Consider the following 12,827-nt stretch of genomic DNA (forward strand, 5'->3'; position numbering starts at 1 on the left):
CAGTCAGAGCACATGATTAGTTATCACAATTGATCAAAGATAGGAAGCTTTTGTTTATCTCACGAATGTAGCACAAAGAGCAAAATAAAAATGAATAGGCATAGGCGTAAAATGTAAAAATATATCATAAATTGAAAAATATTTGTGGTATTTATAAAAATACTTGTGAGAAATTTGAAAAATATTTGCTCCAAAATGTATAGAAGGAAAATGATGCATATGCATTTTTTGTGTGCCAAGGGAAGTGATACAGGATCAATTTTTGAATTCGTGTTTATAAAACTCAGCTCATCATTAATACACTTGTGAATGATTATAGGTTTACAGCTATTTTTCAACTCTGATAAACATAGTACAAAATGTAGCATGACTGACCAAAGAGTAAGACTAAAATGACTGATTTGTTGGAGTGCAATGGGAACTAGGGATACATTAATACAACTTCAGTCACCACCAATCCCCTCTGAACATCTTGCTTCTGGCTTTCTATTCTGAGCTTTTGTGCAACAATTTCCAGGTATTACTGGGCAACCTTCTGCTTTCCCTGTATTGCCACATCTGATTTTACAGAGGTAATGGATGAGAATGGATGTTGGCCCATGATGTGTAAGGTCTTGAAAACTGTTGTTTCTTATATTTTGTCCAATTTTTTAGTTGGATCAGTTCCTTTCTATTCCATCTTGGCCAGAAGCAGATGTCCAACAAATGGTAATTTGACAAAATGTTTAACCACACAGTAAAGGTCATAAGTTTGAAAGGACAATAAAGAAAAGAAGGAAAAAAAAGAAGTGTTAACTGAGGGGCTTAATTTTCTCAGGTAGAAAGAAATCCCAAGGTACAGAGGACAGCCAGGTAGAGGCACCAGAAACCACTGGGCTGCTTCTATCTGTTGCTCAACTCTCCATGTTGTTTGGAAGTTGCAAATCCACTGCTTTATCTCCAGCATCATGTCTGTATTCCAAGAAAGGAATGGTGAGGAGCAAGACGTGTATAATCCAAATGTGTAAACTTAAACAAAAAATCTGTGGTTTCTACCAAGTTTTTATGCTTACATTTCAGTGGTCAGAATTATATCATGTAGCCATCCCTAGCTGCAAAGGAAGCTGGGAAATAGTTTGTAAAGTAGGGGATGTTGCTGCTCCAAAAACACTGGGGTCTGGAAGTAAGAATGAATAGAAAAGATATTGGATTAGCATTTAGCAGGCGCTACCACAACTACTTTTAGCCACAATCATTTTCAACCATGACAAAATTATCCTAGTTAAGCAACTTGGGAGACAGAGGAAGGGTAGTAATTACAACTAGTAATTGAGACCTAATTTTCAGTTTCCAATACTGTATAGGCCATGTTAGACAATTTAAGGTGAATGGATGAACTCTTAGGAGAAATATGTGTGTGTTTATGTTATATAAAAAAGAATCCAGTTTTTTTTGAAGCGGCAACATCCTCTACTTTAAATATATTTATAAAGTTACCAGTGTTATACTATTCAATATTTTAGGTCTTTTAGGTAAGCCAAATAAGTTAACAGTTAAGTCAATAATATGGCACTTCTGCCACGTGCCGCTCATTAGCAGTGAGTCATCAAATCTTGCCCAAATTCAAGGGAAGAGCACGACACAAGGAGGTGAATACCAGGTCAGGATCACTGGAAGCTATGCTAGAGGCTGCCTATCTCAGTGGGGCACTGCATGTGTTTGTTAAATGAAATAAATATGGAAGTGTCACTATATTCCCTCATATGTTTGAGTACCTCAACAATGGTAGTTACAATAACTATGAATCACAGGAACTAGTATTGGAGAGAGTCAAGTCTACTGTCTTTATTTAAGGGCTCATTTGAAGACTACGTTAATTTAAGGGCTTATTTGAAATAGACTACATTAATCAAATGAATCTTTTAAAAAGTTAATGTTGAGTTTTTGTCCAAAGAATATGACAAACTATTAGAAAATTATAAAGTATTAACCATCAACCAAAGGATTACGGGAGTCTATTATGCAGGATCACTTACTAACTAGATTAGTTTAGGTCTTGGCTCCATTATAGTCAAAAACCATGAGCTGGAATTCAGAATTCTGGAGATACTGTTCATGTGATAAAGGAACTGTCACTTCTAGTTTAGGGAAACAAGTAGAAAAGTACAGAAGCAATCCCAGAGAGTCAGGGTGCAGGGAACTAGGCAACAGCTGCTGAGGTCATGCACCATGAGCATCAGATCAGCATTGTCCTCACTTTCTTGCTTATATACCTCAAAAATGTACTCCAGTCTAGTCCTGAATGGAAAATAAACAGTTTAAAAAACAAACTGCAAAGTAGTATTTATTTACATTAAAATGTGAATTACTTGTGTACACAAATTTGAGAGGCACAATCTGTTATGCACAATAACCATAGTCTTCAGAACATATTATACACACAGCAGGATCTGTTGATAAGTCAGTGGTTTGAGCGAAAACACAGTACCAAAACATTCCTAATATAAAATAAATTACTCATTCACATATTCTAATCATACAAGACAGTTAATATTTTAGAAGTTAAGCGCTTCAAAAAACACTAGCTAGATGACCAAAATGAATTTTGTTTTATGAAAAATGTCTTCAGATTATTATGCATAAATGATCCCTTTCAGGATGCATTTTTATCTTTTAAATAAATAAACTACATTAATTTCAAGACTATTTATATATAGCCCCCTAAAATATGATTGAAGATAGACATCACTTTATGTTTTTAAAGGTGTAACTATACTAGAGAATATGCTAAACTTTTACCCCCAAATTCCAACACTGCCATTCGATTTTTCAGACACAATCAAATTACTTAAATTCCAATTTTAATGTATGAGAATAGCTGCCCTGTTTTGCAAATTGTTTCCTCTAAAACGTGTTAACAGATTGTCCTGGACTATCTCACATATTTGAGAAATTCAAGCTTTTTAAAAAAATCCTAAAATGCTTTAGGTTAAAGCTGATACTGTATGTAGAGATTCCGATAAATTGAACACTTTTTTAAAGACCTTCACAAAGAGATCTTTTTCAATTCTAAAATCTGTTAAAGATTTATTAAAGTCCAAGAGAACACTTGAGTATTTCCATAATGCAGTGAAGGATTCCTCTTTGGCATTTCTCTGTTAGTTCTAAAATAAAATATGTCAACATTTCATATTATTCTACCTACCTACTATTGACATTTTCTGTACACAAAAATATTTGATTGAAATTGTGTTTTAACAGCAATTTCATTGCTAAGAAACATTTGTTAGATCTGCAAAAAAATATTAACATTCAGCTTTTTACTATGAGAAGCTGAAATGTTTTGATGTTGCTAAAATGCGTTTGCTTAGTTCTCTTTTTCAGTGATTGGAAATTCAACATCATTTCAAATTTAACAATGGATAAAGCAGACATGCTTTACAGTAACAAAAATGCTGACCAGAGTATAATTTTTGAATATTGATATGAAGCATGCCTATATTAAGGGAAAAGAAAATATATCTTCAAATACTATAGGCATCACAGAAACAGAACTGCTATATTTTCTTTCTTGGTCCCTGTAGCTTTTCTAAAAGGAAAGAAACAAAAACAAAAACAGAACTGCTACAAATGTGGATTTATGGGAATTCTTCGATACTGCCTCCTTCCAGATTAGATATCCACGTTACTTCCAATATTAACAAACTTTTTGTTCTCATCACACACTAACCTTAAGGCTGAAAACAGTCCCAGTGTGACTATTTTAAAACGATAGTAGGAAACAATAACAAGGTTTTACAATTGAGCACATTTTCCTTGCTCAAAATTAATATGGGGAAAAAATCTCAGTAAAACTGAATCAAGCACAATTCAGTTAATTATTATGGGGATTAATTATTAAGGGGATTAATATGGGGGAAAATCTCAGTAAAAGTGAATCAAGTACGATTTGATAGTTCAAATGCAAACTACATTCTCCAGGGCTTGCTGAAAATAACAAAACAAAACAAATATTGTAGCTAATTACTGCTATTTACTAAAGTCTGCAAAGAGTTTGGATAACAAAAAAGTGATAGTAATGATGGCTTTATTGTGACATTAACACATATTTAAAATGCAATTAATAATTCCCTATTGTTTTCTAACCAGGCAGAATTATGGAAATCCAAGCAGAGAATGATGGACAGCAGATCAAAGAACTGAAATGTAAATTGGCTATTTCTACTATCTGATATTGAAACATTTGAATAAATCAGTAGCTATTTTAGAAATAAAATAAACTGAGCCAATAAATATATTTTAAAAAGCTGGAGAATGCAGATTACATGAACAAGACACATAATGGGATACTGAATTTGCGAAAGTAAATTTATTTAATATGGCAGTTATTGAATACTATCTATCAGCTTATATTAATAATACTGCTATCTCCTAACCAATGTATATAACTGACATCAACACTGTCCTTCAAGTAGAGGTAAATTAATAGTCATATGTAATAACCAAGTAAATAAATTACCAGCTCCTGCTAATACAATTTAGTAAGAACTGGGAATCCTATAATTGGCACTAGGCAATGTTTACAGAATGTAATTTTAAGTGCATATGGTTATCTACTTCCAGAATCCAGAAAATATAGCCACCCATGCTCCTCTAAGGTTTTACCTCAATTCTATCATTTTAGAAGTATTTGTTGGAATGGGATCTCTCCAAAATCAAAGAGGATCAATCTGGTCACATTTAATCCTAAAACAAAATGTTATGTAAAATTGTTGTGTATCTAAATGCTGCCTTTTAGGTAAATTTGTGAGATATTTTAGAGACTTTCTTTATTGGAGGAGGCAGTCTGATAAACAGGAAGAGATCATCACACAATCACGAGTAAGAATGATTCCTCCATAATTCAGTTGAAGTTGGTCTTCTGTAAATGCTTATTGGGAATTTCCAAAGCACTGACTTGGAGAGGCCAAGAGCCTCCATCAATCCCCGCTTGGATAGCCACTCCTGTCACCACTGCCAGGTCAGGGTCTACAGACGTGTTGGGATCCTTTCCAAAGAACTCCTGAATGACCTGGCGGATTCGAGGAATGCGAGTAGAGCCTCCAACCAAAACCACCTCGTCAATCTCAGTCTTTTCCAGGTGGCCTTCTTTTAATACTTGCTGAATGGGGACGAGTATTTTCTGGAAGAGATCTTCATTAATGGAGTCAAAAAGCTTCCGTGATATTTCTGTTTCAAATAAAACTTGACTTTCTCCACTCTTCTTTTCAGAAAGGCCAGCTTCAAACACATTGTTCATAGGGTGGCCATCTGATGGGGAAAGCCTGTCCTTTGGCAGTTCAGTGTCAGTACTCTGAGGTTCCTTCCTGTCCTTTTCCTCCACGGTTAGTAATACTGACAACTGAGCAGACTGATGAAGCGTCAGATTTAATTTGACCATTTCCACGGCTTGTCGTAATCTGTGAATTTCCTCTTTCCTAGAAGGTAGGAAGCCATAGGTTTCATAGATCTGTTTATATAAGTACTGAAGCAATCTCTGATTGAAGTCCTGTCCTCCAAGTTTATTGTTTCCTAAGTTAAAAATAAAAAAGTTCACGTTATATTTATGCATGTGTGTATACATGTCTGTGTAGTATGTATGTATAAAAATGATACTCAATAACGCATCTCTTGCTTAATGTATTATTAAGTTTTATTCATACCAGACTAATCAAAAATAACAGGGTTAAAATGATTTTAACTCATACGTGCACTATTAAAGAAACAGTGCATGTTTGGGTTAAAATTTTTAAATGATGTAAAAGGAAGTATCTCTTACTGATAGCAAATACTTTTTCAGAAAATAGAGATTTGAGAACACAGACTGGCTTTTAAATAGCAATTTAAAAACATTAAGTGTCATTCTTAACAGAAGAAAGTTCTTCTCATGATCAAAAAGTATCAGTAGGCATTTTATCTTTTTTTTAATCCTTTCGCTTGCACGATTAAGAGCTGAAAAGTAGAAAAAATAATTGAAAAGTTAAAGAGTAATGTAATATAAATTCCCAGCACTGAACCTGGTTCACAAGAGAGCCCAGTCAGAAGAGAGAAAAATGCAGAAGTCAGACCACCCATAACTTACAGCTTGACTTTCCCAACAGGCTTAATTCTTTAAATGAAATTAAAAACAAAAACAGTTTTAAAAGATTTAGAATGCAAAATCCTACCATTTCCCAGAGAATACTATTATTAGATTTTTTAAAGATATCTATTTTATAAAACCTAAGTGAAAGAAACTGATCTTCTTAATTTTGAAAGCATTTTTCTTTCTTTCTGTTCTCCCCTATGGCCATGAAAAGTCCTGTGACAACTACAGCTGGCGGCTGCAATGGGCAGTGCTTTTATTTGACTCACAGGATGCCCAGTCATTTTGTTTAGACTTCACTTTTGCTGTAAATATACATCAATGGTGGCATAAAATTTACATTTACAAAAGATTACCAAAATGAAGCCAAAGTATACTGAAAAAAAAATTTAACTCTCCCTATATTTTTCTTACCAGACATTGCTCGGGTTAGAAACATTCCTCCTTGTTTATTCAGCAATGACACATCTAGAGTTCCTCCGCCCAAATCTATCACCAAGACATGAAAGACATCAGCCTTGTGGAGACCATAGGCCATAGCTGCCGCTGTGGGTTCATTTATTACCCTCAAGATCTTCAGTCCTGTAAGATTGGTTGGAGGGAAGAACAACTCATGAGAGGACACTATTAAAAAATTCCTTCCTACTCAACTGCACGACGTTCGTGTTTTCTATGACACGAAGTCCACTGAGCAACGAGAACAGTCACAAACCCAATAAAAATAAGGAATGGGAAGGGTAAATAGAAGTTCTTCTAAAAGGGTGTCATTAAAGAGTATAATCTAAAAAAATAGAGGCCCAGCCAGATTCAGTGGAACATATCATTCTATTCTTTATTAATTCTTAAATTTTAGAAGAAATCTCTCACCCTCTTCTAATTTTCGTATTTTACTTGTGAACATATGAGCAATAAAACGTTAATCATTATATACCAAAACAAACTACGTAAGTAGAAATGAGATAAGCTTACTATGCTCTTCAGAAGTACTTAAAATGCAAGACCCTCAAATGCAAATCCGAAACACACAGCACATCTGATTTTGCAGGTAATGTTAAACAGGAAGCATGCAGGCTGAAGATCAGATTTCCTTGAGCAAAATTCCTGCTTTAAGCTAACTGCCACACATAATGAGTGGCCTGGAAAGTAAAATGGCTTTCTGTTTCAGGAGCCGTAAAAATTATTCAAACTCTGAAGAATTTATTCCAAGACCATAATACTCTTCCCCTTAGCTGTCTTACTTCCTGAATAACTCTGCTCTGGCCACAGTGTCCCACTTCTTACGTATCAGCAAATTCCCATTTTATGGTGGCTACACTGGCCGTTCTCCCTTCTGAAATGTATTTCCTCTATATATCTGCTTGGCTAACTACTTTGCTTCCTTCAAATCTGCTTAAATGTCCTTTCTCAGTGAGCCCTCTCTGACCACCCAGCGATCCTGTCCCCTTACTTTGATTTTTTCTTCCATAGCATGTTACTTTCTGTTAGACATTGTGTCAAGGTTCTCAACCAGAGGCCACTTTGCCCCTCGGGGGACATTTGGCAATGTCTGGAGACATAAGATTGTCACCACTTGGTAGAAAGGGTACTGCTAGCATCTAGTGAGTAGAGGTTAGGGATGCTGTGAAATATCCTATAACACACAGTCCCTAACAAAGAATTAACTGGCCCAAAATATCAGTAAAACTAAGGGTGAGAAACCCCACGATATATTTGTCTTTAATGTTGATTTTCTGTTTCCTTCCAGTAGAATGTAAGTCCCATGAGAATAAGGATTGATCTGTTTTGTTCACCTAGGCACTCAATATTTGTTAAATCGTGTTAAATGAATCCTCTCTACCTCAGATTTTTTTAAAACATTATATTCACGTTACTATTAAAGAAAGTTTAGAAGAAAAAATTCCTCATTGCTAACATGAGTCCATGTTCTCTCTCAGCCTTTGTCATGTGCCTATCTGACTGGCTGTGGTTGTAATATACATATTTACTTTATGCTATGGAGCTTTCTTGATTATTGTTCATAAACCTATATCCTTCTGATTTACCTACCATATAGTTTATTTATCAGCCTAGTTAGGTGATTTGCAAAGAGATACACTTTACTACAGAAGATTTTCAACCTAAGAAAATTTTGAGAAAAATGCAAACTCACACAAGGGTGATACTACCTGCTAGGTTAGCAGCTTCAATTGTTGAATTTCTCTGTTTTAGATCAAATTCTGCTGGTACAGAAATAACAGCATTGGCGACTGGCATTCCAAGGTATTCCTCTGCCATTTCCTTCAATTTCAACAACAGTCTAGAGCCAACATATTCTGGGGAAACTGTGATGGTCTCATTACTTGTCACAGAAAACTCAACCATTCCATTTTTGTTTAAAACCTGTGACCAAGATTAAAAAAAAAAGTGTAAGAGAGTGTGTGTATCTATATATACTTATACACATACATGTGTACTGGACTTAATCAATCAAAACTTACTTTTACCTTTACAAGTTCATAAAATTCATCTGTAATCTATCAAGTACATTTACTAAGATTAGAGGTTATTCAAAGTTATACTTTAAAATCTATAAAATGAATCCACACCATGTAACAGCAGAGTAATAAAATTCATCATCAAGCATATAATTATAACAGAAGATTCTCAATCTATATCTGTTAAATGAATGAAAGAAAAAAATGAATGATGAAATTAAGGAATGACAATTGCTGAATCATGTATGTGATGCAGGATCTTCTTTTTTAAAAAAATTAATTTGTTTTTAATTAGTTTGTTTTAATATAAAAAACTAGATTAATTCTAAAACATACTATCCTAGTTTCACCAATAGATTATACTAACATCAACAGTAAAGAGAATTAGTCTGTTCTAAGAAATTATCAGAACTTTACCCCATTAGGTTTCAATCAAGAAAACCTGACCTTCCTGAAAGTATTTCACCTGTCTGGGGAAAACAAAACCACGCTTCAGAAAGTATTAAAATAAGGTGGAGAGACACCAGTACCATCAGAGCTCACACAAAACAGAAACTTAGATTTTCTAGATCACAAAGAAACTTAAGGAAAAAAACCCATAAAATAACTCCCAGATCAATAAGTAATGTACCCAAAGCTGTAATATAATTTGGAGAAAATGTATAGCTTTATATGAATGTATCATTATATAAGAAAGATTATAAATTAATAAAGGATCCTAAGAAAGAGGCTAAAAAGGAACAAAGAAAAACCTAAGAAACTCATGGAGAAATTTTTTTCTCCTTTGAAAGTAGATGAAAAATTTGAGAATTTTTATAGACAGGTTAATCAAGAAGTGGCACTGATACAACTAACTATTTTAAAATCTATTCGTTTAGAATCCCACTTCATAATTTACAAGAAAAACTCGACATGGAACAAAGATTTAAATGTTTAAAAGAAAAAACTCAGCAAAAGTCAAACCTACAAACACTCATATAAAAGCATTAGAAAAAAAATACAACGGGAAATGCCACTGTCAGCACAGTAACAGTCCAAAACCACTGTTAAAAATTATTGAGATGATTGTACCACACAAAAATTTAACACTCTTGATAGCACAAAAACAAAATTATTTATCATCAATAAAAGGAAAAAATAAATAAAAGGAAAACATACTGAAAACATCACAAATGTACTTTTACAGTCATTAAGGAAAAGTTAAAAACCCCAAGAGGAAACATGACAAAGGACAAGGGATCACTAAAGAAAATAAAATTGCCAACAAATTTTTTAACATCTGATCTCACTAGAAATCAAAGGAATGCAAATTAATCCAACATACTGTTTTTCACTTACCTGTTGGCAAAGACTGAAAAATAATAACTAGTGAAGATACAGGCACTCTAAAAGATAGTCAAGAGCACATAACCTTTCTGGTGCACAATTTGGCAACATAAATCAAAAGCCTTAAAAACGAGCACACATTTGATCTAAAATTCTACTTCTAGAATTCAAGCTTAGGAAATCATCAGAGAAGTGTACAAAGATATATGTATGAGAATATTCAATGAAGCTCCAACATTAGTGGAAAACCAGGGATAAAATAAAATGTACCCTGATAGAGACCAAACAATTAAATAATAGAGCAGTCGTCCCACGAAACCATGAAAGACAATGATGTGCATCTATTAACTAATTGTCCATGACGTATTGTTGAGTTTCAAATAAGTCATAAAACAGCATACCTAGTATGATCTTTTTATGTATACAAATATGTATACTCTCACACACAAACAGAGTATCTGTCTATCCATCCATCTTCCTATCTGTCTACACTGGGCTTTATTAGTTCTCTTGCTACAATACAAGAGCTAAGCAGACACTCTGAGGATGGCAGAACAAGAATATGGTAAGGCCCTAAGTCCTTGATAGCCTTGTGGAGCTACTGAATTAACTCATAACTCCACTGGAGCTGCTGTGGGATTGCTTGTTATGGGAGATAATATAACTTCCATGAAGATTAAATCAGTTGAAACAGAAATGTTTTGTAACTTGAAGCCAAAGCATTAATTGAAACAGTATGCTCAACTAAAATTAAAACGGATTTTAGCTTAATCACTTACCTTAAATGGGTATCTGCCAATTTCAGCCTCCAGCTCTTCTGGGGTAAAAATCTTGCCTATGAATCTTTTGGCATCATATATTGTATTCTGAGGATTTGAATCTGCCAGCTCTAAGCTTTCATACCCCACAAACACATCACGGTCAGTAAAGGACACCATGCTGGGTATGCTGATATGCCCATTTTCATCTGGGATGACCTTTACTTTCCCACTGCCAGGAAAGAACACCCCAACCGAACAGTAGGTGGTGCCAAGGTCAATGCCAATCACTTTAGGAGTAGGCAGTGGTAAATACTGTTGTGCCAAATAGCCAGCCAACAGGAGAGTCAAAACAGCTGATCCTGAAAATATAGGGAAATTCAAAGATATGTCTTACCAAATCAGTTACAATATGCTAAATTACTATAGCAAAGTCCCTTTGATACCACTTTGAAACGACTAAAAATACACTCTCAAAATATTTTCTTTTATAGTACTAATGGCAACTCTTCTCTCAGACATCAAGTTTTCCATAATGTAACCTGTTACACAACTAAAATGAAGTAACAACAAAAACAAAAAACCCCCGTAGATGCAGGTATGTGTAGTTCATTTATGAGTGAATTAAGGAATAAAAAATAAAAACATTTGGCTAATAATTGTGCTGATGCTGACGGGAAAAGCCACTCATCTGGAGAAAAAGCTAGATAGAATCCAATTTCTTGATCAACTGATACTTAGATTTCATAGTCTTATAAATATTTTAGTTGGCAGTATTAAAAAGAAACTCCATTATTAAAATTCCCACAGCAAAAACTGTTATTGTAAGGCTAAAACTCTTTATCCACTAATCTCCATTTTCGTTCCGAAAGGATGCAATGGATAAATTGGATAAAATGCTTCTGAAAGTTGCTTAGATATTAAACGATCACTTCACAACATAATATAGTTAACTTCTGTATTTAAATATGAATTAAAGTATTTCTTGCAGAGGTAATATTTAGGGAAGGAGAAGCATAAAAGTGTATAACCCTGACGACGACATAAATGGAAGCTCCTTGAAGGCAGGTTTTGTTCACTGTTCTGTCCCCTGCACCAGGATCGGTTCCTAGCAAACAGCAGATGCTCGATAAATATTAAGTGATGAAACAAGAATATGAACAAATGCCATGCAGATTGTACACATAACTGACGAAGAAAGATGCCACTTCAAATTTACAATCAATCTATTATCTGGTTTCAGGAGGCTGTGCTACACACCTGCGTGCCACCCATGTTACATACGACCCCAAACGTCCATCTGTTAGTAATTGTTAGCTCATCCTCAACACACAATTCAGAGAAATGAAATTCAGTGCCAACGGCACTTTCCTTTTACTCCTACGAGCAACAAAATTTCAGCATCATTTCATCACCTTCTGGTCTGGGAAGGGTAATTCCTCACCCGGTTTGATGGAAAGAGCAATGGACTATACGCTAAAGAGGCCTGGATATCTCAAAATCCAGCATCCATCCAGACGCTGCTGCTGCTCCTCCCCCTTCTCCCACAAAGGGGACCTGAAGATTCAGATTTTTGCAGCCTCCCAAAGACCCCAATTCAACTAACGATTCAAAATCGACGTTCTGTTGGAAAGAACCCTTCCCGAGGCCCGATGTCCCTGGGTTGCTGGCGAAGGGTCGCCGCGGGCCTACCTGGGCCTATTCGCTCTGGGCCATATATACGACCCCCCACCCGGCGCCTCGAACAGACGAAAACGGCCTCGAAGTCACCTTTCCGCGCCCTTCCCGTTGCGCCAGCTGGCTACAGGAGCTGCGACAACCACCCCCGCCCATCCCGGCCTTCCCGAACCGCTCTGGGGCCCGCAACAGCGACAGGAACCCCCAGTCACTGACCTAAGATCGTCATCTCTCCGGCCATCACAGTCCCGCCGAAGAGGCTTGGGATGACTGTACCAGACGTGGGGCACCGCCCCCATGCCGCCGGCAGACCCGTGGCTCCCTGGGAAATGTAGTCCTCTTGCTCTGTCGCAGCCGGAGAAACTACACCTCCGACCAGAGAAAGGACTTCATTGACCGTGAGGAACCTGGGCGAGAGCCTTCATTCAACCGCTGCCAGTGACGACTGAGCCGCCCTCCCACGCACGGACTACCGAGCCAATTAGGCTG

At 35.9% G+C, this 12,827-nt stretch overlaps 1 protein-coding gene across 1 annotated transcript; it reads right to left on the reverse strand.

Moving 5' to 3' along the window:
• Positions 1–2,296: 2,296 nt before the first annotated feature.
• Positions 2,297–12,618, reverse strand: HSPA13 (heat shock protein family A (Hsp70) member 13). Its single transcript, XM_046648256.1, has 5 exons — positions 12,555–12,618; positions 10,683–11,023; positions 8,269–8,482; positions 6,518–6,685; positions 2,297–5,550 (listed from the first exon to the last, which is right to left on the reverse strand). Exons 1-5 carry the CDS (start codon positions 12,577–12,579, stop codon positions 4,883–4,885), a joined length of 1,416 nt encoding a protein of 471 aa, XP_046504212.1. The 5' UTR covers positions 12,580–12,618; the 3' UTR covers positions 2,297–4,882.
• Positions 12,619–12,827: the final 209 nt, after the last annotated feature.

Source organism: Equus quagga, chromosome 21 (genome assembly GCF_021613505.1).
Source record: "Equus quagga isolate Etosha38 chromosome 21, UCLA_HA_Equagga_1.0, whole genome shotgun sequence".
Lineage (NCBI taxonomy): Eukaryota > Metazoa > Chordata > Mammalia > Perissodactyla > Equidae > Equus > Equus quagga.